The sequence below is a fragment of the Hermetia illucens genome, chromosome 1 (genome assembly GCF_905115235.1).
Source record: "Hermetia illucens chromosome 1, iHerIll2.2.curated.20191125, whole genome shotgun sequence".
Classification (NCBI taxonomy): domain Eukaryota; kingdom Metazoa; phylum Arthropoda; class Insecta; order Diptera; family Stratiomyidae; genus Hermetia; species Hermetia illucens.
In genome coordinates, this window is record NC_051849.1 from 43,830,115 (window position 1) to 43,855,237 (window position 25,123).

The 25,123-nt window shown below is 43.3% G+C and overlaps 1 protein-coding gene across 3 annotated transcripts in view; it reads right to left on the minus strand.

Moving 5' to 3' along the window:
• LOC119646512 (calcitonin gene-related peptide type 1 receptor) overlaps positions 1–25,123 on the minus strand; it is a 247,275-nt gene that overhangs the window by 44,095 nt on the left and 178,057 nt on the right. For all 3 annotated transcript variants that reach the window (XM_038046969.1, XM_038046968.1, XM_038046967.1), the window contains exons 8-11: positions 22,694–22,811; positions 22,375–22,601; positions 22,129–22,302; positions 8,208–8,331 (exon numbers count right to left, since the gene is read on the minus strand). In XM_038046969.1, the coding sequence (XP_037902897.1) occupies positions 8,208–8,331; positions 22,129–22,302; positions 22,375–22,601; positions 22,694–22,811 (643 nt within the window). The remainder of the gene's footprint in view (positions 1–8,207; positions 8,332–22,128; positions 22,303–22,374; positions 22,602–22,693; positions 22,812–25,123) is intronic.

Here is a 25,123-nt window from a genome sequence, read left to right on the forward strand (position 1 = left end):
ACCAAACTTCCTGTCTCAAGTTCCAATCTACAAATCATCAATTATCTGGTCCAGCTCTTCCGCTGTCAATCGATCAGCCGGTATTGTTAATTTCGTGCAAAATGCAGATCAGCCGTTAGGGCTGCAACATAGGAATAAAATTCTTCAGGACCTGAGGATGTTTCATATCGAAAAAAATTAGAAGTCTGGATCCGGAATGCGCATTAGATGCTGAATGGTGGAAAGTCTTCGAAACATTTCTCAGTGATGTGGACGATTTGCAATGATTGAAGACACTTACCAATTCATATTAAGTCAAATTATCTTCAGGAGTGAGTGGGTAATGCCCTCCTCCTGGCGCTGGCGTTTTTATGTGACATGATTGTGTTGTTTGTGTGTTAGTTCTGATGCGGGAACGTTTAGCCAACATCAAACCGGGTCAATTTAACTCGTGGAGCGTGGGCCGGAATTTCTCGAACTATGAACATCAAGGGTCGTGGTTTGTTTGAGGCTTTCATGGATCTACATTTGATTCAAGGAAATTTTCCCGGAGGCGGTTTCAACCCCTAGAGACGACGAGATACTGAGGGGGCGAAGAATTTAGTTAACCGATCCGCATTTTTTCTCAACCGGAACAATTATAAACCAGTTCTGGTTGCTTTCACTACATCTCTGGTAATTTAGAATGAACTTGAAATAGGCAAAGTAAAACGTTCGCTGTGGAGGAGATAGAGACGCATTTTACTATCGAAGCCAAATAGGTAACAAGAGAACGAGAATGTATCCACCTTAAAAACATACAATACAATTCAAGAGTGACAAGACAAGAGCCCTTAAAAGACTGGTAATAATAATGGGATGATTCCCGAAAGCGCCAATGAACCTGTACACTAGTTCACTAAAAGCAGAAACAGAATCTTGCCAAAATCGTTTTCTGTCTGTCTGACTGTCTGTCTATCTTTTTTCTCCGGTGGCGGCGTTCACACCTTGATACTCGGAATCAATCTGTGGGTCCATCGATGCTTTTCCGCTCGTTCCCACCGTTGTTGCCACCTGCTTAACGATTCCTCCCATTTTTTCAGTCAGTTTGAAACTGGTCATTCCTTTCACGGACCCATTCTTAGAACCTACCAGACCGAAAAATCTGAAGAAAATCACGAAGCTGCCACTATGCGGTGCTTAGGCTTCGAAATACCCTCCATACCGATATTTGCTTAAATAAGGTTAATAATAAGGTATCACTTTATTTTTTAGTAATTGACTATAAACCCCCCCCCCCCTTAAGTTCATCCTAGAATCATGAAATTATGCAGTAATATAGCCTATGATAGAAATAATCGGCTATGATATTAGCCTTACCAGGTATGGTGTAAATCGCACTATTATTAGCAAAGTTATAATGAGTCAAAATTGTCGCATAAGTGTAAATTCTAATACTTTTAATTTCAGTATCATCCAAAAGTGAGTATCCTAACATATATACATCTGCAACACATTACGTGCTATTTACAAATAGGACAAACGTCCAATAAAATATTTTTATATAAGAAATTCACAAAACCTTTTATACCTCAAGCGTTCAGGGTTATCGACTTTGCTCTGAAAATAGCCCAGAGTATGTCATGTTCTTCTGTCCGCAAATTTGCCCAGAGGCGAAGATGGCAGATGGTTTAAAGGACAGCATAACTGTAAAACATTTTCGAGGTGAAACGCGGACAAAAAGTGCGAAGTGCAGAAGCCCCCAAAGTTTAAAGCGCATATCTGGGACCGAAGTATCATTGACTCAAATCGACTTCTCAAACTAGTTAATAAAGCAGTTAGCAAGTGTATATAGACCAAAGTTTGAGTGGTTAGCAATAGTTACGTTAGATGTTTATTATGGTCACTACCTACTTGCATCTTCCTAACAAAATATTTCTGCTGGAGTTTATCAAACAAATCTTTCAAATGTTACATTTCAAAATGGTGAACCTCTGGGGTATCCAATAACTGCCCACTACTTTCTATCTGGCAATTTCAATCGAATTGGAATGATTTCATTTTCATAGGAGGCAAAATATGTATGGACATTTTACGGTGGTTGGATGCCTAATTTCAGGAAATTATTCCTACCAGTAAAGTAAATACTAACTAACCAGAATAGGACCCTCAGGTTGGAGGAGACTAAAGTTGACTTCACTTCGGCTCAGTGGTGGATAGCACTTGGTGAAGTTTCACTTCTCGCGGATGAAAGGGCAAGTCACTGCAATAAATGGACACGCATTGCCCCTTTAAAAAGAAACAAAGTCATTTTTGCCATCAAAGCACTTAAGTGGAGTTAAGCTACTGCCTTTGATCTTCCACAGAATGTAGAAGAATGGAATGACCAGTAAGATTCCTAAAATTATAGCTGATTTGAGTTTAAAAATTGGAGGGGTATTTACGGGATACACCTTCAAACTACCATGGCCATGAGATAATTCGGATTCACGACTAAGCTGATGAGACTTCCTAACCTGATCAATGTTCGGGACCAACCCCGATCTAAGATAAGGTGATGACGTGTCGTGCAACCTTTTCAATGTGGTCCTGGAAAAAGTGATCCGTCATGCTGTTCAAGTCCACACAAAAGCCGATAACACCTACGATAATTAAATCCACACACGGTTGCTGGTAGCCAGAATCTATTTCGGCTTACAAAAACTGTTCCGCCTGAATCGTCTAACGTCGCAACCCTTACTGTACAAGACAATGATCTTGCGAGTCCTTATGAATTTCCAGGAATTTTGAGACCTCTATAACAGGATGGACGATTCCGTAGCCTATATAACGACGAAATCTATGAGCAATGCCGCGACTGTCTGGTTATGGACAAAATCCAACATTGAAAGGGTGACTTAATCCGTATGAACTAGGACGATCCAGCCTGGTAAATCTATAAAGGCAATATCTCTGGTAGGAAAAGAAAACATGACAGACCCTGCCTGAGATGGAGCGATGATGTAGGTCAGGACGCCAGACAGCTTCTAGAGATATCAAATTGGTGGACCTCGGCGCAAAACCGAGATGTCTGGAGTTCCTTGTTAAGGTAAGCCTAGACCGGATAGTGATTGCTGGGTCGCCGATAATGAAGATGATTTACGTGTTCCTTGCTATAGCAAAAATGTTAACTTAAGGGGGTCATCCCGTGTGAAGGCCGTTTTTTTTTGGTTTTTTTGTAGAAATTTTTTGTGTTGAACTGGAGAAAGATGCAAATGGGAATTTTTCATCATAGATTTATAAATATCTTGAGCGTGCATAGTAATTTTTCCAGCCCGATCACATAATTCATTTTTGAAATACAGAGCTATTTATACACCCATCTCCAAAAAAAGGTGTTTTTCTGCTGCCACGTTAGAGGGCGCTGCGATCATCTTAGAGGAAAAAAAATAAACGTCATTTTAACGTACAGACTTAACTACAATCCGCAAACTAGGATTATTAAAAAATATAAGAAACTGAATTTTTGGTACCAAGTGGAACTTTTTTTTTTGAATTTTGGCGTTTTTTTACGGCTTCTTTAATTAATAAAAAAAACTACTGAATTAATGGCAATTATCCTAGTCTGCGGACTGTAGAAATATGTTCTGGATAAGTCGTGAACATTTCAAAGAATTTCGTTGGATAGATTCTGGGCTATGGTGGCAGCCGATTTTCAACATGCGGTTTCGAGAAAAACGCATTTAAAAAGTAGAATGTGATTTTTAGCCATAAATCCTTAATTGGCCATTAATCTGCTACACCTAGTCCATAAACCTTAGGTTTCTTGAAGCAACACATGTACGGCCTTAGTTTCAATTCTTGTCCTTTTAGCGAAGTCATTCGAACGTCATTCGGACCGATAAATACGAGCTTCATTACAATCGACATAAATCTGGCATGTGACTTATCACCTGTTCAACACTATAATTTCCGAATGACTCCAAATATCAAAAAATCACTTTACCCATATATTCTACACTATATCTAGATACAATTGATGCCAAAAAAACAAATTCGATTCCTCGGATCCGACACACGGGATGACCCCTTAAACAAACCTGGAACGAATGGACGATATCTGAATGACGAAAAAGAGGCTGGTATCCGCTCTAGGTCCTCGTCCACCGATCGTATTATTGGAGAGCAATGAGCGGGGTATGGAACCTTCCTTCATCTGATCTTCATTGATTTCGAGAAGGTTTTTACGGATTCAACCGTGAGTATTTATATCAACAGTATTTTATACAGGAGCATCATTCCATAAAACTGTGATAATAGCTATATATGTATTAACAGAACGATGCTTGTATTCTCGCACAAATACTTTTGCTTGATGTCGGTAATATTCTTCACGTTGCATTCAAGGGAGGACGTGGATGGTTTCAATGGATCAAGATACTAATCGTCAAGCGCCTCAGTTACGCTGATATTAAATTTTGTTTTTAACATACACCGACCATGAACCTTCACCGAATGGCTCTGGATATCGAGAACGAGGTAAGTTGTCGATCAAATCAATGTTCTCAATCTGGCGGGCCGCCACACTCTTGCCATTTGTATTAATGGATAAAGAATTGTAAGCGCCGAACAATTTGCGTATCAGCACAGCGGTATTTCTGTCGGCCACTCTGGAACTAAACTCTATTTCACCAGAGATATCACTAACGTTGAAGCTGCCAAGCAGCTAGCCAATACCCCGTTCCAATATAGGGTTGATGTAACAGCGTTACAGGAGATGCGTTGGACAGGGACCGGTCTCCTGGAGAAGAGTCAGTACACTATATATTATAGCAGCCATCCAGTAAATCATGTGCTCGGAGTAGGTTTCTTAGTCTGCCGAAAATGAAACCTGCTGTTATCGGTTTTGAAAACATAAGCGAACGGCCCTGCAGGGGAGACTGCAGAGTTAGAGTAGGATACCTGGATAGCCCCATACGCCTAGAACATCATTGGCCCATACCAAAGAGGCTTCACTTCAGGCAAATCAGCAACAGATCAGATTTTCTTTCTACGGCAAACGATGGCAAGACAGTTGAAATATGGACATCAGTTGCCCCATCTCCTCATCGACTTAAAAGCCGCCTATGATAGCATAGCCAGCGTAAAACTGTACACTTGCGAGGCCAAATAAAAGCAGCAGGATCACTCTCAAGACCATTCGACATCATCAACGGTCTACGACAAGGGGGTGCCCTATTTTGCGTTCTCTTTAATCTGGCTCTCGAGAAAGTGATCCATGATGCTGAGGTAAATGCAGAAGGTACGATCCTCTTTAAGTCCACCCAATTACTGGCCTATGCTGACGATATCGACATCATGGGAAGAACGACCCGAGACGTACAAACTGCCTTCATCCAGATCGAGCAGGCGGCGATTGGCGTGAGATCTTGGGCTGCACATCAATGAAGGCAGGATAAAGTATATGGTGGCAACGTCAGCACCAAAAACCAACCAACCATCAACATAAAACCGCACTGGTGAAATGGGAAGAATAAAGATAGGAGACTACAACTTTGAGACCGTTGATAATTTCTCCTATCTAGGGTCGAAAATCACAACCGATAACAACTATGACAATGTGTGTACGGTTGTTGGCAGCCAACAAAGTCTGTTTCAACTTACAAAAACTGTTCCGCTCGAAACGTCTCACCTAATGGTCAAAGCTCTTACTGTACAAGACTATGATCTTGCCAGTCCTCATGTATTCCTCGCAGACTTGTGTTCCTAGCAAGAAAAATTGAGAACTCTTGGCCGTGTTCGAGAGAAGAATACTCCGAAGAATTGTTGGCCTCCTACATGAGGATGGACGATTTCGTAGCCTATATAACGACGAAATTTATGAGCGATACCATGACCGTCCGGTTGTGGGTAAAATCCGGCTCAGCAGGTTTTAGTGGGCGGGCCACTTAATCCGTATGGATGAGGATGGTCCAGCCCGGAAAGTCTATAAGGGCAATGCCTACCGTTAAAAAAGAAGACGAGGCAGACCCTACCTGAGATGGAGCGATGGCGTAGGTCACAACGCCAGACAGCTTTTAGGGATATCGAATTGGTGGACCTCAGCGCAAAACCGGGATATCTGGAGTTTCTTATTAAGGTAGGCCTAGACCGGATGATGATGATTACTAACGTTAACCCACCTTCATTGTTCTGTTTAAAATCTGAAAATACCATTATCAACTCTCTTGCATCCAATTGAGGCTATTTCGTATTAATGTTCTCCTTGTGCTGCTATGTAGAAGAAATACTTCGGTATGGTATATGGAACAGATTCCTATGAGTGGGTTGACAAGAAAGTAGAACTTTGAATACTCTTTGAAGAAGGGCGTAAGCAGGAACAGGTATGTCCTCTATCATAGGATAGGCGAGGAGAGTCCTTTTAGCACTGCATAGTACAACTGAGGAAGGGTTAGCTCACACAATGAGTTGAAGGACATCACCCGATTTATGCATTATGCCTCACCTAGGGTTTTTTGGCAAATATAAACAAATTGGGGTGTACAAACATATACTAAATTTAAAGCTCGTGCAATACGTCATCATTTTCTCTATAGGGAAAATCCGGATAATGAAAGCAAGGTGTCAAGGAAAGCATTCTTAGCTTAGTTCATGCAGTCTGAGATCCACAATTATTCCACTCGAGATGGTAATTTCAAACATTACTCTATTCCTACTTTACTTAAGGAGTGGCCCTTTGGGGAGTTGGGAAAACAATGGAAAAACTTGTTCAACCCTGCCAGTATATATCCAATAATTTACACATTTCTCATAGTTGCTCTCCATCGGTGGTTACGGAATAAATAAGGCGATACTAAGTTCCACAGTCGTGAAGCGCAGCTTAAGGAAAGAAGAGTATAATCCACTATATCAATGCAAAATACGATCTGAAGCCGCTGAATTATGAATAAACTGAATTTATGTTGCAGAAGATGAAAGCTGTTGAAAATTTGAAGTATTTTCACCCTTTCTACACAGTTTCCCGTTTATAAACCACTATAAAGTCTAGGAGAGAATAGATTAGCGAAGAATCCAGCATGGAATATCTTCTGCATTTTCTGAACTAATTTTCATTGGAAGTATTATTCATGTGGTACGAAGACTTCTATATTATTGCTGTAAACTTTGATTGCAGTATTTATATTGGAGCACTGTCGCCGGAAGACAAACTTCGCTTCAATAATTACAGAGAGGCAGCCATACCACGTACATCCTAGAAACAACATTTATTCAATTTTTTCCAAGCGTAAAGTACGGTCGTGGGTGCAAGAACTATTCCCTTGGTTTATTCATCAACTCTTCAAGACCACTTGGCCTTCCTGAGTCAAATGAATTTTCTGCAAATACAACCTTTAAACCACAAATATCAAATCCTACCACATCAGCTCAGATTTTTTTCATTAACCTCTTGAAAATTCAAATTAATGCCACTTCACTTCTAACTTGCTAACAACAAACACAAATTAAATTAGATTTTCGGTCACAATAAATTTTTCTCAGAATCCTTACTCCATAAACCTCAAATTAACTGCGCTAACTCGATTTAAAAAAGGCAGACGCACACTGATTTTCTTAAGGCCTATGTCCTTTGTATTTCGCACCCTTATCGCGTTACAGACGAAATTTAATTTTCACAGCTAATTCCTTTATTACTATGATCTCCATTCCAAATGGGCAGCATACTTAGATCTACCGACATCAATTCCGGATGTTCCGGCTCAAATGTGCTCAAATTAACAAGGTCCCTTCTAATTACTTCACAACTCTAGTTGAAAAGTATCTACTGGTCGAAGCGGGGGATTAATTTTCAAGCACCACTAGGTGCACACCCCAGGAATATGTTCAGCCGCAGCTTTGTTTAAATTCATTAAAAATTCCCCAACTTCATCATCATCTCTACGTGAAAACAGCGAGAAGCAGCGGGCAAGGATAAGGGTCGTCCGGTCGCTCGTTTGCTTTTAGTTCCCGTTCTTCAGCTTCCACCCGATGCTGAAACCATAATCCAACCACGAGAATGTTTTCCTCGGAACTGGAAGCGTGGACATACCAACGGACCGGCCACCTACAAATGCTTCTAACAAGGAAAATTGCTGGTTGCTTTGTGGTATCGTGAAACACGTAATTGTATGTTTTCGGGAAAATATGGAAATTGTAACTGAAACACTCACAAAAAGGGGATAGAAGCGGAATGGGCGTAATATCAGATATTTTTTTTACAAGAGGAACCTTACCTGGAATGAGGCTGTAAATGCTGACAGGACTTCGTAGGCATGTTCCCAAGGATGACCGGGCTCTGGTCGGAATGGTGTGAGGATGTATTGTAAACCGAGTAGTGGAACTAGGAGGAGAGTTGCTCTGGAAAAAAAGTAGAATGATAATTTATTTAAATTAAGTATGTTAACAACATTTTCTACAGAACAATTGCGGTTTACTTCTAAATCTGTGATTAGATTTCATCAGAAGGTAGGACGAGAGATCGAAATTTCCATATAGGTCCTCTGGGAGTATTTTCCTATGGAAGGTTTCGAAATAGAGACTATTGCAATTCTTCTTTCGATTTGGCGCTATTTTCCGCTCCATTTCCTTGTTTGTAAAATGGAGTATTTTTTACATTTTCTACAAGGCCCGCCTTGAAGATTCTTCATAATTATCGGCTGTCCTGACTAATCCTGACTGATCTACAAGTGGTTACTTTATTTTCGGGAGCAATATGGTAAACATTGCAGGCAACCAGTCTTTCTTGTATGATGAAATTCGGGTGTAGATTGCCTATAAAGGCAGTTCTTTCGCCCCGTTTGCCATTGTAGGGTAAATCGCCAAGGTGAAGTTTGATGTTGTTACGAAGAAAGTCGCCAACCAAACTGGGTAAGACAAACTTCAGTTTATGTTCTAAGTCAGTGTGATCCTTTCCAGATCGGCGCCTAAGAGTAAGCAATTCGAGGCTAAAAATTCTCCCGCCAATAATAGCGCAAAGCTGGTCTGCGAATTAGCTGGTTGAGATAGAACCAGCTCCAACTCGCGTCCGTTCTTGAGAGCCAGAGGTGACCCCTGAAGCTAAACGGTGAACTCTGCGTATCAGGTGGCCTCCAGTTTCAACAAGCCTTGCCTCGACAAAAAGGGGCTCTGCCGAGATCTACTTACTTTCCTCGGTAAAATTAAAGCCATGGCAGCTAATTATGAAAAATCCAAAAACAAAAAAGCCTATAAAAAACAAATAAATCTTGATCGTGATGATCCAATCATGAGTGAAGGCGCAACCCTAAACTCCTTCCTAACTGGGCTCCATTCGGCTCCACCTGCTGAGACTAAAGTTTTACCCTCGGATAAGCGTCAGTCCAGCAAACAGCCTTTAGGCAAACCGCTTTCGGGGAAACCACCTCCGGGCTCGCGGGCAATGGATAAGTGTTCATTTGCAGCCAAGGCTCTCAAAGCGGATGGTTGGATCTTGTATGACGACACCAATCTACCCGATTGCAATATCAGGCATCCTCATAAGGCACTAAGCTTCGTTTTCGAGGGTGGGAGGTGTATACCATAAATTCTTATGGCCAAACTTTCCCGGCGAAAACACGAACGAAAGTGGTTCAGACAGCACTGATCCTTCCTCAGCAATGTGTGGAGGGTGCGCGACAAACTCCGAAGAACGTCTCTCGCTCAAAAAATGCCCTCACTTCCAGAAGAAAAGCTTTGGAACAGCTTGGTGTCCAGAACAACTTCAACACCTCCAATGGGTGCTGATAGGCAGCGAAGCAGGAGAGAGAGAAACGATAGACTGGGAACTTTCCTCATTATTCGCGTTCCCGAACCGAATTGACTTTGCAGCTCCGAAAACCTCTCGAAAGACTTTTCCTTCGAAGTTATCGACCACTTTTTCTGATATTTGGGTCAAGGCCTACGTCTCGCATTCATAGAGTAGCACGGGAAGGATTAATGTCTTGTAGATGCTTAGTTTATTGTATCTGTGTACTTTTCTCGATACCATTATGGTGAGGACCGCATAAAATGCTTATGAGCAGTAGTACTCCCCCTTTGTATTTCGTGCATTTCGTGTTCATCCTTCCAGATTAGGGATCCTAGGTAGACAAATTCGTCCATCTTGTCGAAATTATACTCAGTCTATTGCAATTTTCTGCATACTAGCAGCCGCCTTTCGAGTTTAGGTCATGTATTTCGTTTTGGGTTCATTAACCCTGGGCTTCACTTCACTCGCTGCCGATTCGAACTGCACGAACACTTCCTTCGCACGAAGCATCGACCGGGAACGGATTTTATCAGTAACGTACCTCTAAGGCCAGCTTTTTGACGACATATTCGAGCCCCGAGTTAAAGAAGGTGGGGTGAGACCATGTCCTTGCTTAAGTCCTGACACTATAGGCAAGATTTGTGTCAGTTCATTTTGGTTTTTTACCTGGCCCTCGTTGTTAATCACGTGGCTTTTACTGGCCGGACTATCTTCGGTGGAAATTTTAGCTTGATCATTACTGTACAGAACATTATGAGTTATACTATCGTATGCCTAGCATATTCCCAGCACTTTTCAAGCACCTGCTTAACTGCACCAAGTTACCTTGTTATTCTTTAATGATGTTATCTATATATTCTCTGTCAGTCACAGCAGCACAGCTATGTGATCCTCCCATAATTTTCGCAACGCAGACGATCACCTTTTTTGTACACTAGACAAATTACACTTTTCCTCCAGTCGTCAGGTATTTGTTCGGTTGTCCAGATTCTGCTGATTAGTTTGGAGATTCGACTGGTGAGCTCTGTTCCCCCTTCTTTCAAGAGCTCGGCTAGGACACCATCGATTTCGGGATCTTTATGTGATTTTAATTTAAACAAAGCTGCCGGTACTTTGCACAAAATCAGGGATGTGGGCACTTGTTTTCGGTTTGGCTCATCCATGACATCATCATCATCAACGGCGCAACAACCGGTATCCGGTCTAGGCCAGCCTTAATAAGGAACTCCAGACATCCCGGTTTTGCGCCGAGGTCCACCAATTCGATATCCCTGTCTGGCGTCCTGGCCCACGCCATTGCTCCATCTTAGGCAGGGTCTGCCTCGTCTTCTTATTTTACCATAGATATTGCCCTTATAGACTTTCCGGGTGGGATCATCCACATTTTGTCACTACCAGCATGAGGTAGTTCGTCGAAATGTGCCTTGATTGTGGACATGTAAACTACTTTAGTCAAAGGGTAGTATAGGTCCCAGGGCAAAACGGGGGTTGGTACCCACATGGTGACCGCTGGCAGCTCTTTCTAAACGAAAAGCTGTAGACGGAGAAGGATGAAGGCGAGTCTCCCGCGCCTAAAAACGGGACAAATTGAACCAACTGGTCCTCCAGATTGGGGGTTGGGTAGGGCTGATAATAGGAGCCTCTGGCTGGACGGATAACACAACGACGAACCCGGCGACGACAAAGGAATAACGATTTGCGAATTGCGAACGTATACTCCCTATATAGAGATGGAGCTTCTAAGCAGTTAGCCGATACCCTGTCCTAGCTGATGTAACAGCGTTACAAGAGATGCGTTGGACGGGGACCGGTTCCCTGGAGAAGAGTCGCTACACCATATATTATATTAGTCAGCCAAAAAATGAAACCTGCTGTTATCGGCTTTGAAAATATAAGCGAACCGCTATGCACTCTTCGTTTGCGAGGCAAATTTAGAAATATATGCCCCTAACGTTCACGTCCATACAGGGGAGATTGCAGAGTCGGAGAAGGGTGCCTTCTACGAAGCAGTTGAGCGGACCCTCGAAGCCTGCCCCGAGTATGATATCAAAATCATACTTGCAGATTTTAACAGCCAAGTTTGAAAGGAGCCCCTATTTAGCCGGTACGTTGGCTCTCATAGCTTACATCAAAATACAAATGATAACGGACTGCAGATCATTCAATTAGCATTCAATTACCAACCAAATTGACCACGTGTTGATCGAACGCTGCCACCTCTCAGCCTTGATGAATGTCAAAACATAGAGAGGGGGTCAATGTAGACTCGGACCACTATCTCGTTGGCATGGTGGTCCGAGCTCGAATAACAATACCACCTAGAATCGCCTCTGACAATCAGGTGAGAGGTAACACTGAAGCCATCCACAACACAACCCTCCGCGATACCTATAAGAGGGAAATGGATACCAAGTGATTTATCAACTTGTCAACTCAAGGTGTGACGACTGGCAAAGAGCCATTATCTGTCTCCTAGATAAAACAGGAGATATCACGCAGTGCAGCAATTATAAAGGTATCACGTTGATGAGCACCATCTATAAGATATTCTCCGCTATCTTGTGGGGCCTTTTCATCGACTTTTAAGCCGCCTATGATAGCATAGCCAGGGTAAAACTGTGCACAGCCATGGGAGAATTCGGTATCCCGACGAAATTGATAAAACTAGCTAGGCTGACCCTGACCAATGTGCGAGTCCAGATAAAAGAAGTCGGGTCATTCTCAAGACCATTCGATATCAACAACGGTCTAAAACAAGGGAATGACCTATCATGCGTCCTCTTTAACCTGGCCCTCGAGAAAGTGATCCGTCACCCTGAGGTAAATGCAAGAGGTACGATCCTCCTTCTCCTCCTACACCCAACTACTGGCCTATGCTGATAATATCGGCATCATGGGAAGAACGACCCGAGACATACAAACTGCTTTCATTCACATCGAGCAGGCGACAATCGGCCGGAGATCTTGGGCTGTACATCAATGAAGGCAAAACAAATATATGGTGGCAGCGTCAGTACCGAAATCCAACCAAACACCAACATGAAACCGCACTGGTCAAACGGGAAGAATAAGGATAGGAGACAACAACTTTGAAACCGTTGATAATTTTTCCTATCTAGGCTCAAAAATCACAACCAATGTCAGGTACGATGACGAAATCCGCGCACTGTTGTTAGCTGCCAACAGAGCCTATTTCAACAAAAACTGCTTCGCTCGAAACGTCTCACCATAGGGTCAAAGCTCTTACTGTACAAGATGATCTTGCCAGTCCTCATGTATTCCTCGGAGACTTGGGTTCCTAGCAAGAAAAGTTGCGAACTCTTCACCGCGTTCAAGAGAAGAATCCTCCGAAGAATTTGTGGCCCCCTATATGAGGATGGACGATTCCGTAGCCTAAGTAACGACGAAATCTATGAGCAATACCATGACCGACAGGTTGTGGATAAAATCCGGCTCAATAGGTTACGGTGATGATCTGGCCCGGAAAGTCTATAAGGGCAATATCTATGGTAGAAAAGGAAGACAAGACAGGCCCTGCCTGAGATGGAGTGATGGCGTAGGTTAGGACGCCAGACAGCTTTTAGGGATATCGAATTGGTGGATTTCGGCGCACAACCGGGATGTCTGGAGTTCCTTATTAAGGCAGGCTTAGACCGGATACCGATTGTTGCGCCGTTGATGATGATGATAAAACTACTTTGGCCATCTTCCGTGTTCCACATTGATTTTAGGAGTCCAACTTCTGTGGCTCTGGCTGTTTTTGCTGCTCGATTGATTTATTGAATGTCTCCCCGTCTGGTGATGCCCGCGTTATTTTATTTACGTTCTTATGGGAAAAGTGTAAACCACTGTGCAATACTTACTTACAGTTGTCAACTCTTCGCTCAACCCTCTACCAGGCGCGGGAAGTGCACCTTCACCGTTCCCCATCTGCTGTTTTGATGGCATAACACCCAGTGGTCACCGTGGTGGTATTAGGATCCGTTAGTAGAACTGTCGATGTTAAAATACAGGAGACGTTTCACAAGATTTGTGCTAGCCGTGTTCTAGATGACGGTGTCGTCCTGTGATCCTTACTATCATTTGACCAGATTACTTTTAGAGAAACCACAGGGATGCGAATATATTGTGGCTCTAAAAATAAAAACCATCGCCATCACGTTTTAAAAGCACAATATCGCCGAAACTCATCTCGCAATTTAGACATATAACCGTCACCTCCTTTATGGAGTCTTTTCACACTGCTTTCAGTTTGTCCTAGTGATGGCTACTCTCCTCTAAAACCTACTGAAATCTCGTAATTAAAAAGTTATATGATCCTATTTCAGTAGAGGGATGCTTTCAGAGAATTACCATCTGAATTAGCTTGGAGCCAGAATATCCAGAAGATACCGTATTATTTCTTGCGCAAATTCAAGAAATTGAACATTTTAAGTACTCCTTATATTATTATCAAGGATGTTGTGTACATTCTAGAAACCATATTTCATGTATGGATGATAGTCATCATTATCGTTGTCATCATCATTATCGGGCTTTGGATTTCAGCAACATACTTTTCCATTTGCCTCAGTTTTTTCCAAGCTGAACGTGTCCAGCCTATTGGAGGTTTTCAATTTAGTAATCACGAACAGGACGAGGTCGTCATAACCGGCGAATAACCACCGGTTATGCAGTATTATGTGTTCCGTTCTGGTTTTTTCTTTCGTATTGAATTTTCTTTAACTTTTACACAAATAAACGTTGATTACTTTTAAGAAACAATAATGGTGAAAAATGTTTGAGTCGAAGCATGGAAATGTTCCCACGTCGAAACGTTAACGTCGAAAGGACCTACTTCCTTCAACAACTCACCTTGGAATTCGCGCAAATTTCACCATTGACTTTTCGGAAGCTCATGAAAGCTGGATCCTTTCAGCGTGGTATAACAATTTAAATTTGATAAAGGACTTATAAATTCAAAATTTATTAGGCGAGAGCAGGAATTTGCAGTGTATGTCTACCTTTATACCGGCTGCTGGTCCCTAAAAATTTTAACCGCCGTTTACAGCGAGGAAGAATATTATGAATACATTCGAAACCCGCTTTTAATGGGAGAGTTATTATTTGAAAGCCGCCTTAAGTGAGCTGTCGATGTTAGGTCAGGAAGCGTTTTCCAGGTTTTATGCTCCATCGTGGGTACCAACCCGCATTTCGTTCTGGGACCTATACCACCCTTTGTCCCAAACATCTTTTAAGTAAGTGATCCTACTATTCAAAGCAAAAAATTGACTGAAAACGTGTTGATATGAGAATACATCAAATTTGTCCACTGGAACCCAATTGGTAAGTCATTAAGGGTGACTGTTATTACCAGTTTACTTGCTACGTCTGACGACATATAACTGGAGCAAATACAGATATGTTATAACACTGACGATGGCTTTAGGAGTATATTTTCTTCGCGAGTATCTCTCAGCCCTTTACTGTGGAAAATTAAACTTTGATTACTATTAATAATCACATCGTCCTCTTTTGAGGTGGCCGATATGTGCGAGTTACCTCCTGCAGTCTATTCGTTGTAAAATATCCAGCGACAGTTGGATCTAGGCGACGATGATACCAAGTCCAGGAAGTACATATAAAATATACTTCTAGCCTGCTCAAAACCCAGGAGAGGAGGGGATGAAGAATGATTTTCATCAGACCCAGAATTTTCAGGTGAGCCCGTAATGCGCTGATGAAATAACTTAAGGATAATAAAATGAAGAGCCCGGATTTTCTCTCTGCGGCTATGGCCAAAGTTGACGGTTTTATAAACGGAACCTCTCTTTCTTCTAGCGTTACACTTGCTTGAAAATTACCATTTATCGTCACAGAACCACGCAATCACACGGAGAGTTCGAAGCATTTGCAAACCTTCTGACAGTTGTTGGTCTTCGCCACTACATATGCTCCCAAAGCCCAATAGGCAATTTAGACCTTGTGACGGTTATAGATGTCTAAATTCCCAGACGATTCCAGTCCAATACTCCATTCCACTCACCAACCATTTTGCGTATTCTGATAAAAACTGCCGTATTTTCTCAACATTCGACTTAGTTAAGGCATGTCATCAAATCCCTTTAGCTTCCGAAGACATTCAGACAACGACAATCTGCACTCCTTGCGGATTCTTCGAGTTCACTAGGATGACTTTTGTGCACAAAACTTTCAGAGATTCATCTATCATCTGTGCTGCAGGACCCCTAGTTTTGTTTCGTTTATTTGGATGATATTCTCATCGCTTCTTCCTTTGAGTTCGAGAATTTAAAGTTCCTCGAGGTTATTTTTCAAAACCTTGTTAAGGGCGGTCTAGTATTCAATGTTGGGGAATGCAAATTCCTGCAGCTAACTCTGAATTATCTCTAAAGGCAACCAATCGGACCCGGTCCAAGTCCAAGCGATTTCGAGCTTCTCGCTTCCGAAAAGAGTTAAGGATATAAAAGGTTATTGGGCATCTTAACCTTCTTCGATCCTTAACGCGTATTTGTCTGGGCAGAAGACCAAAGGATTCTGCGTAATTGCGTGGTCACCAGTGGCTGTGCAGGCGTTTGAGACCACCAAACAACCGTTATTTGCGCCGATGCCTTAGAATTCAGCAAAATACGAAGCAAATCTGTCAAGCCGTTGTGCCACTTTTCCAAGTAGCTAAACCCCGCTCAATGGAATTTTTTCTTCGAAACAGAAGCCCAACAAAACGTCCACCTGCCGACTTCGGCACCTGAGGTTTATCAAACAGGTCACTTTCGGCAGGTCAAAATGCCCGCCGTTGATTTTCCGGTAATTACGGAAGCCCAAAAGGACGGTTGGGTTCTTCAGAGCTTCAAGATTGACTCAAAATACACCTTCAGCTCAACGTACAGTATATACTTCGGCACGTCAGGTGAGAGACCAAGGGCTGATTTCTGCAAAGAAGTATTTCCCGCGTTCTTTATCTAGCGCATCCAGGCTTCCGAGCAACGAGTCGATTTTTCACCGCAAAATATTTCTTGCCGTGCATGAAAAAGAATATTTTTAATTTTTTAATTTTTACTTTTTGGACCAGATAGACCATCGCATGGCAGAAGTGCAAAACTACAAATCATGAAGGAAAGGAGGTAGGCGTTGTCCCTCGGTCTACCGAGCACTAGCCCTTTGCAAAGCTCGCACGGTTTCTGATATTGCCTCATAATCATTGATAGGTTCACGGAATGGTAAAAGGCGATACCTCCGAAAGACATTTATGCACAGTCTTGTGCCGAAGCCCTATGCCGAAAATGGATTCCGCTTCGGTATGCTTGTAGTTATAATCACTGACCAGAGAAGGCAGATCGAATCCTTTTTTTCTCGGCGTTACGTAAACTCCTCGGCTTCAAATGCCACCGGAAATCCACGTACCTTAAGTCCAATGTGATGCTTGAAAAATGGCATAGGACGCTGAAAGCCTTTATAATTTCGACGATTACCTACCTTGTCGTGGTGAGGAAGCTTAGTAAGGAAGATTCTCCAGGAAATGGGAGGTGACACCTGAAGCCAAGGTGTGACTACCATGCCGAGGGCTGAATGGTCACAAGGGTTAAGATGTGGCCGTAAACGGTGAACTCTGAGTATCGGGCGATCCCTAGTTTCAACTAGCCTTGTCTCGGCAAAAAGGGGCTCTGCCGAGATCGACTTACTTTCCCCGGAAAAATTGAGGCCATGGCAGCCAACCGCCTTCGGGCAAACCGCCTCCAGGCAACGCACAACCAAAGAACTGCGCCAAGGTTGAGGGGAAAGGAGCGTTGGGGGCACCTGCGGCTAAGGGGAAACCGAAGCGGCAGCGGTCCTCAGATGATCCTAACTCTTCGACACAAAAGGCAGCAAAGGGGGCTCGGCCGGCAACGGCTAAACCTTCATTTGCAGTCAAGGCTATCGAAGCCGATGGATGGGTTCTGTATGACGACTCTAATTCAACTGGCTACGATACTGAGCAGTGCGAACAGCTTAGGAGGAAACTCCTCCTAACTGTAAGGACTGCGTCCGCGCAAGGCATTAAGCTTTGCTTTGAGTCGGTAGATGTATACTATAAAACGTTACGGCTGAACTTTGCCGACGAAGACACGAACGAGTGGCTCAGACAGTACTGCTCCTCCCTTAACGATGTGTGGGAGGGTGCGCGACTAACCTTGAAAAGGGTCTCTGAGCTTCCATCGATCAAAAAGTCCCTTCTCTGGCTTCCAGAAGAAGAGCGAAATGGTGTTGTGGTTTTGGAACAACTTGGTGTACAGAACAACCTTAACACTTCCACCTGGTTGCTGCTAGGCAGCAAAACAGGAGAGAGAACCGATAGGCCGGCAACTTTTCTCACTATCGGCGTTCCCGAACCCGATGTTAAGAAGGTTCGGGAAAAATCGGGTTGCCGGCTCTACTATGGGCTGGGGACCGTCACGTTACAAGTGTTGACTCCTAAAACCATTGAAGGGGAAATGCAGCCCCCGGCATCTACATCTGAAATGTAGATGAGGTGCCACATTTCCAAAGTAAATTTGCAGCATTGTAAAGCGGTGACTGCACTTATCAGTCGTCGGATCAATAGCTGCAAGACATTTATATACCTCATACAAGAACTATGGGTTGTTGGTGGGGCAGTCAGGGGCCTAAACTTCCAACATGCTGACCTATTGTATGCCAATGGAAGCGATTGACCCCGCACCTGCATGGTAGCCTCCAAAGACTTCCAAGCTAACCTGGTTAACGACCTATGTGATGGCGACACCACATCGGCTAAGCTAACCATAAAAAGTCAACAGGGAGATAAAGAGATACTATGGTGCTCTGCATATTTCCCCTACGACGCAGAAGACGTTCCCAGTAGAACATTCATCAGAGCTATCCAATATGCCACAAGTAGAAGCACGGGGGTAATAGGAGGATGTGATGTCAACGCTCACCACATATGCTGGGGAAGGATCGAGACTACTGGAGTATCTAGTAGGAACCGATTTGCAGATCCTAAATGTGGGTAATGAACCCACTTTCTTCAACGTGGTCAGGCGAGAGGTCATCGACATCATGGTGGCATCTTCTGACATCGCGGCTCTGATCGGAGAGTGGAGAGTATCAAACGATATCACATTCTCGGATCACAGACGCATTGATTTCGTTATGGGCATGGATCCACCTCCACCCACTCCATTTCCGAATCCGAAGAAGACAGATTGGGTAATGTATCAAACAGAATTGAGCGCCCGAGTCACGATCCCTGGGAAGCGCATCAAATCCATTCCTGGAATTGAGAAGACAACCCAGATGATCACAACTAGCTTTCGAAGAAAGCTGTCCACTTAAGATGCCAAAGAAGGGTAAAACACCATGGTGGAACTCGGATTTGGCAACACAGAGGAGAATGACAAGGATGCTCCTTAATCGTGCTCTGAAGGGTGAATCAAGCACTAGCTGTAATCGCTATAAAGAGGCACAGAAGGATCTAAAGAAGAGCATAAGATCGGCCAAACGATCATCTTGGAGACGCTTTTGCGAAGAGACTAACTCTCTTGAGGCAACCTCAAAGCTGAAGCGGATTCTGGTCAAAGAACGTAGCCAGAAACTGGATTATTTACGTTTACAGAATGGGTAGTACACAGAAAGCGACGAAGAAACGGCAAACCATTTGCTTGAAGTACACTTCCCAGGCAGCATCCAAAATCTAATCTCGGGACCAACAGGTGCATACAGCCCTCAACCGAGAGACTGGAATCTGGCATGCAAAGTAGTGCCCAAAGGGAGGGGTTCTCTCTCCACATTTGCGGACGACCTAGCCGTAATAATTACCGGCAAGTTTGCGGACACAGTATGTGACCGCTTGAGTGCAACTCTGCATGTAATCCACAGCTGGTGCCTCCGCAATGAACTCACGGTGAACGCTAGGAAGACTGGACTAGTTATGTTCACTAGGAACGTGAGGTGGGGCAGCTATACGCTACCCACCTTAGCAGTACTTAGGAGTACATTTCGGCTCCAAGTTAACGTGGAAGCATCATATCCAGGAACAATATCAGAAATCCTGCAGATTGCTCTGGTGCTGTAGAAATGCGATAGGAAAGACCTGGGGACTTTCACCTAAACGGATATACTGGATGTATACATCCATAATAAAACCCATTTTGATGTATGCATGCATCGTCTGGTCTCCAAGACTGAACTTTGGTAACAGCAGGAACCTGCTAACGCAGATTCAGAGACTTGGTTGCCTAAGTATTACTGGAGCAATGAGTACTACGCCGACTGCGGCACTTGAAGCTATCCTAAATTTACCCCCCCTTCACTTGGAGGTGAAACGGAAAGCTATAGGCTCGATACCATTGGGGCGTGGAAAGGCGGCCAATCAAACGGTCATGCGTCTATCTGGAAATTCCTTGAAAAACATCCGGTAGCCCTGATGCCGACCGATCATATTGTTTCCAGATTCGTCTTTGAAAAGACATACACTGTCGTAATCACCGAAAGAGAAGAATGCTCGACAAGTGGCCATGAGTCTTTTCAGATTACAGACCTAATAATCTTCACCGACGGGTCAGTCATGGAGGATGGATCGGGCGCAGGGGTGTTCTCGGAGAATCCGATTATAGAACTGGCCCGACCCCTCGGAAAAATGACGACCATATTCCAGGCGGAGATATATCCCATTTCATTGGCAGCAGAAGAATGTGGAGAAATTTGGACTCTTGCCGGCAAGCGAAAATCCTTGCGAAGGAGCCTAGGGTCACTAGAGCGGCATTTTTGTTGTCTCTTAAGAAGTGGGACATGAAAACGCTAGTAGGACTTTTGACGGGACACTGCCCCTTAAACTACCATATGGAAAAGATTGGGATAGTGGTTTCGGCTATGTGCAGCCAATGTGAGGAGGAGGAGGAGACGGCCCTGCACTTTTTATGCAGCTGCCCGGCATCCTCAGATCTCAGACGAAGACACCTTGGCAAGGTTTTCTTCAATGAAGAATCTGCACACTCTCTGCCTCTCGAGAATGTTCTAAGATTCGCTAAAACCTGCGAACACCGTAGGCGGGAAGCCATTGAATAGGCAACTTACGGGGATAGTACAATGGGCCTAATAATGGCCTGAGCTGAGCTGCGACTCCCCCCAATTAACTAAACTAACTAACTAACTAAATCGCGCTCTCAGGGATCGGCATAACCGGATAATTGCGTTTCCTCAAGGAGGTAGTGAGGAAGCTAAGTCGAAGCCCACTAAACATGCGAAAAACGTGGCCGATGTGCTCAGAGGTCTTGACTCCTGCACACAGGAGGACGGACACCATGGCAGTCACCTTCGAGGGACCCTTCGTGATCGGAGGCAAAAACAAGAGGGTTACCCCTCCCACGGCCAAGAAGGGGCCCGCGATACATCCGCGTTCCGTTTTTAGTTCATATAGACAAGACCATTACATTTGTATCAAAATTATTTGAATTGCGCTTTCTGAGGTTATTTCATTATGGCGCTAAAAACGATAAAAAGTTAATAAAGTGGCGTATAAACACCTCACACCTCACCGTATCTGGCACAGAAGTTTTTTCAAGCCAATATGGATAGTTTCTGCTCCGTTCATTTTGAAGATGATGAGATTTTTCCTGCACTTATTTTCGCTTTTCATTTGTAAAAACGTTTGCTTATGACGATAGATGCACTTTTATCAATGTTCCTGCGAAGTGTACTCCTGGTAAGAGCTCTCATGTTGTACGGCAATATCTCTAGAAGAGCGAAATCTAAGAAACCTATCGTTCGACGAGAAATCGTCAAGGCAGATTGAGTCAAGGCGGCTTGAGCAATGTTGACTCGTTTTCATCTGAGAGCTCTCTTGGTTTGAGAGTCTCAATTTTGAATCATATCATCAACCAAAGGGGATAGGTTCTTCAAACCTTTCATACCTTAAGCACTTACCCTGAAAGTCTTCGGGTAATTTTCACATAGTATAGTATAGTATCTGGCGATATGTGTACAGGAAACACTCAAAGTCAAAAGTTCGCTTTTGTGGGTAGTCACGCATAGTTATCTTGCCTTGAAACGCCCTCGATTTCCAATTGAGAATAACTCACTCCCAGAAATGGCACAAAATCAACATGTTACTCTCAGTAGTAAAGTTATCAATGGCAAAGACTTTTTAATTACCTTCATATTTCTCGACTTGCACGATTATGCCATCACGTTTTTCCTAAAAGATTTCTTTTCACAAACTTACTCGACTCCACCCAATACGCCAGACTTGGATTTCATCGTTCATCCCATTATTAACAGTAGACTAGTCTCCAACACATGACTCCAGTCAATCAATCATTTTGACTCTTGCGCCACAGTAGTCATTTGTTATCCCCCATTAAGCTGGAGATTTCCAACTCATAAAGTCAAACTACCTCACTTCAAGCAATTTTACTCACCTCACAGCCTGAACAATTGTTCGCGAAGGACCAGTTCCTTGCGGTCCGGCCGGTGCTTTCAACTTCAACAGCAATACTCGTACAATGTTGCAGAGGAACAGTAAGTTTAAGAGCATCGAAGTACATACAGGCACAATCAAAATGGTCATATAAGGACTATCGTTCATCCAGCATCTGCAAGGATACAAAAAAAAAATAGTTTGGAAAAATTCAATCAACAAAAATTCACCGTAAATTCGATCTTACTGCATTGTAGCGCCTTGGCTGCTGTCCAATCCTCTCGACAACGCATACGTCAGGATTACAATAGCCGGCGAACTCCAGCCGAAACCAATCAGCCACTTCACCAGTTTCTGTTCGGAAATGAATGCTGACACCAGGACCGTATGCAAATAGAATCCTTCGCATAGCATCCACGCGTAGTTCGTGAGAAGGAAGTAGTGCAGAATTATATGCAGTGCCACACAGCCTGGCTAAAAGTAATTCAATAGTTTCTCTTGTTAAAAACTCTTCGAAACCACCAGAGTACAACCACTCGACCAAAGGATACTTGAACAAGATTTACCTCATTCGTAACTTCCGGATCACTCATGACTTTATACCACAGGAGCCATAACGAGTTGTTGGCAGCGAACGATGCGAATAAGTTCATGTGCAGCGTAATCCTTGCACATTTAAGTGACCTAGAAATATTTCAGGATATTAAAGGATGCTCAATGTGGATGATCTGTTAATCCAAATTCGGGGAATAACATTGGCATAAGGGCACTTTATGCAGGGCCTTTTTTGAATAACTTTATATGGCAGGAGAACTATTTCGATCCAGAGCAAAGGAGCAAAGGATTTCACGAACTGAATTATATGGAGTAAACTAGAAATGTACAAAACCAAATTTTAGAATAGCAACTCAAAGTCAAATATCCTTGAATCGAACTTCACATTCGACTTCCAAAAATGTTCCACAGAGTAGTGGTAAATAGTATAGAGAAAATCAATAGAAATTCTTGGGAAAACTGCTTGAATTCAAGGTGAAATTGATTCACTTCGATGTTTGAACACAGCTGACAACAAATGGGAAAACTTCCACCGGATAGGGATTCAAAATGTGAAGCGGAATTACATATCGGAAGAACCATATTGGTACCCAGTGGAGCGAGAATTCCAAATGTCTAATTTGACGATATGCTTCGTATCGTATTTGGACTGTGTTAAATGGTCTTGAAGATACTTCAGTCTTGTTATCCCTCAACCTCCTGCTTGCCTAATTCCACTGTGTAGGCCGAATATGAGGCTACCTAAGCAGGCGAAGGTTCATAATATGGACAAAACTATTTCAATAGAGAATCGTGTTTTTTCCGCCTGGTGCACAAATTTTCCAAGGATTCCTTAGAACTGTCCAAACTGAAAATCAAACTTAGGACACCCAGGATATCCATATAATGTTATTCGTCGCTATTAGTTAGGCTTCGTATTCACGTGTTTTTGTGAGCATATATGTAATACAGCATACTACTTCCGGTACGATAGCATTATTGGGAACAGAAGCTTCTCATGTAGTCCAATATCGTCCTTTCACAGTTATTATTCAGCTTTTGCTATTAAATTATATTCGTAACATACATGCATTTTGAATTCCATCAATCTTTATTTAATTTATTATGGTCAGATTCTATCACAGTCAGCCGAGGCACCAAACCTTAGATTAATTAGTGATTATTCCTTTGTACCCAATGAATAATAAATTAACGTGTCAAGCTTGCGACGTATTGTCTGGCTCAAGAATTAATGTTCCTGTTCATGGACGACTAGAAATACTTCGCGGTGACTAATCGATTCGTTGTCCGAATGCCTGGGTGCGCCAAATCGTGATTGGCGTGAAATATTTCCTTTTGGAAACCTGCCGGAATATATGCCTTTGGTCCCTTGTCTGAGGACTCGCAGTATATACCGGGCCAGAGATAGGAAACTCCCTAAATTGGTATTTGGAGTTGGTGCTCAAACTCTGAAGAACTGTTTCGACATTTTGCGCTTCGGCGATTGCCGGAAAATCGACGGTGACAGGGATGTTAACCTCTGCAACACGTGTTATCTTGATCTTTTCCAGAGACGTGTTGAATGTCGAAAGTGAATTGACTGATAAAGCTCAAGTGCCGAAGTTGACGTGCGGCTTATGATCCATGAACAGCCTGTCTTCAAGGGAATACCGGAAGTATCTAATTGTCATCTACCTGGCAAATAGCTCACAGTGTTCAACAGCTGCCGGATTTGGTTCACTTTGTGATGAAGAGTAGCACCTCCGGCAATGTCTGAGGCATCGGCAAATAGGGCTAGGGGTGCATCTTTCTGAGGGAATGCCAGAAGTGTACCATATAACAGCTGTTGCTTGGTCTTAAACGCCTGGACAGCCTCTGGGAACCATACAGTCAGACGGGAGTCTTTGGCTTCCGGCACGGCCAAGAAGGCGTTAAGGATCGACTGGTGGCGGCAATTTTGGGCAAGAAGCGATGATAGAAGTTTAACATGCCCAAGGACCTCCTCAGATCCTAGTCTGTGTGCTCTCCGGGAGCCTCTGCAGGCACAAAGACTGACTTTGTCACCACCCAACTGTTTCATTTCAAATAGCGATTGGCTTGACGCACAGTTACCAAGCGTTAGTTTTGCCAGCAAGTGGTTAAGTTTAGCCGTCCCACTTACTGACAAGCGTTTCATGAGCTGCTCTTGTAGTCGCTTATAAGAATAGTCCTCAAGAGCATTGAAGCTCAGTCGCCTCCTCGTCCAATTCGACCCGCGCATGATTAAAGGGAGCCGCATCCGCTTTAACGCCGCCTAAAACGAATTGAGCCTCGAGCACGAGGAACTATGCTGCCGGGCTCGAAGGATAAAATGAAGCGAAGGAGAAAATTATCCCGCGCCATTCTTCTCTTTTCTTTCTTTTCATAGTTTTGCTAAAGACAAAAAAGCGGAGCTGATTCTTGCGGCGTGATGTGTTTTACTT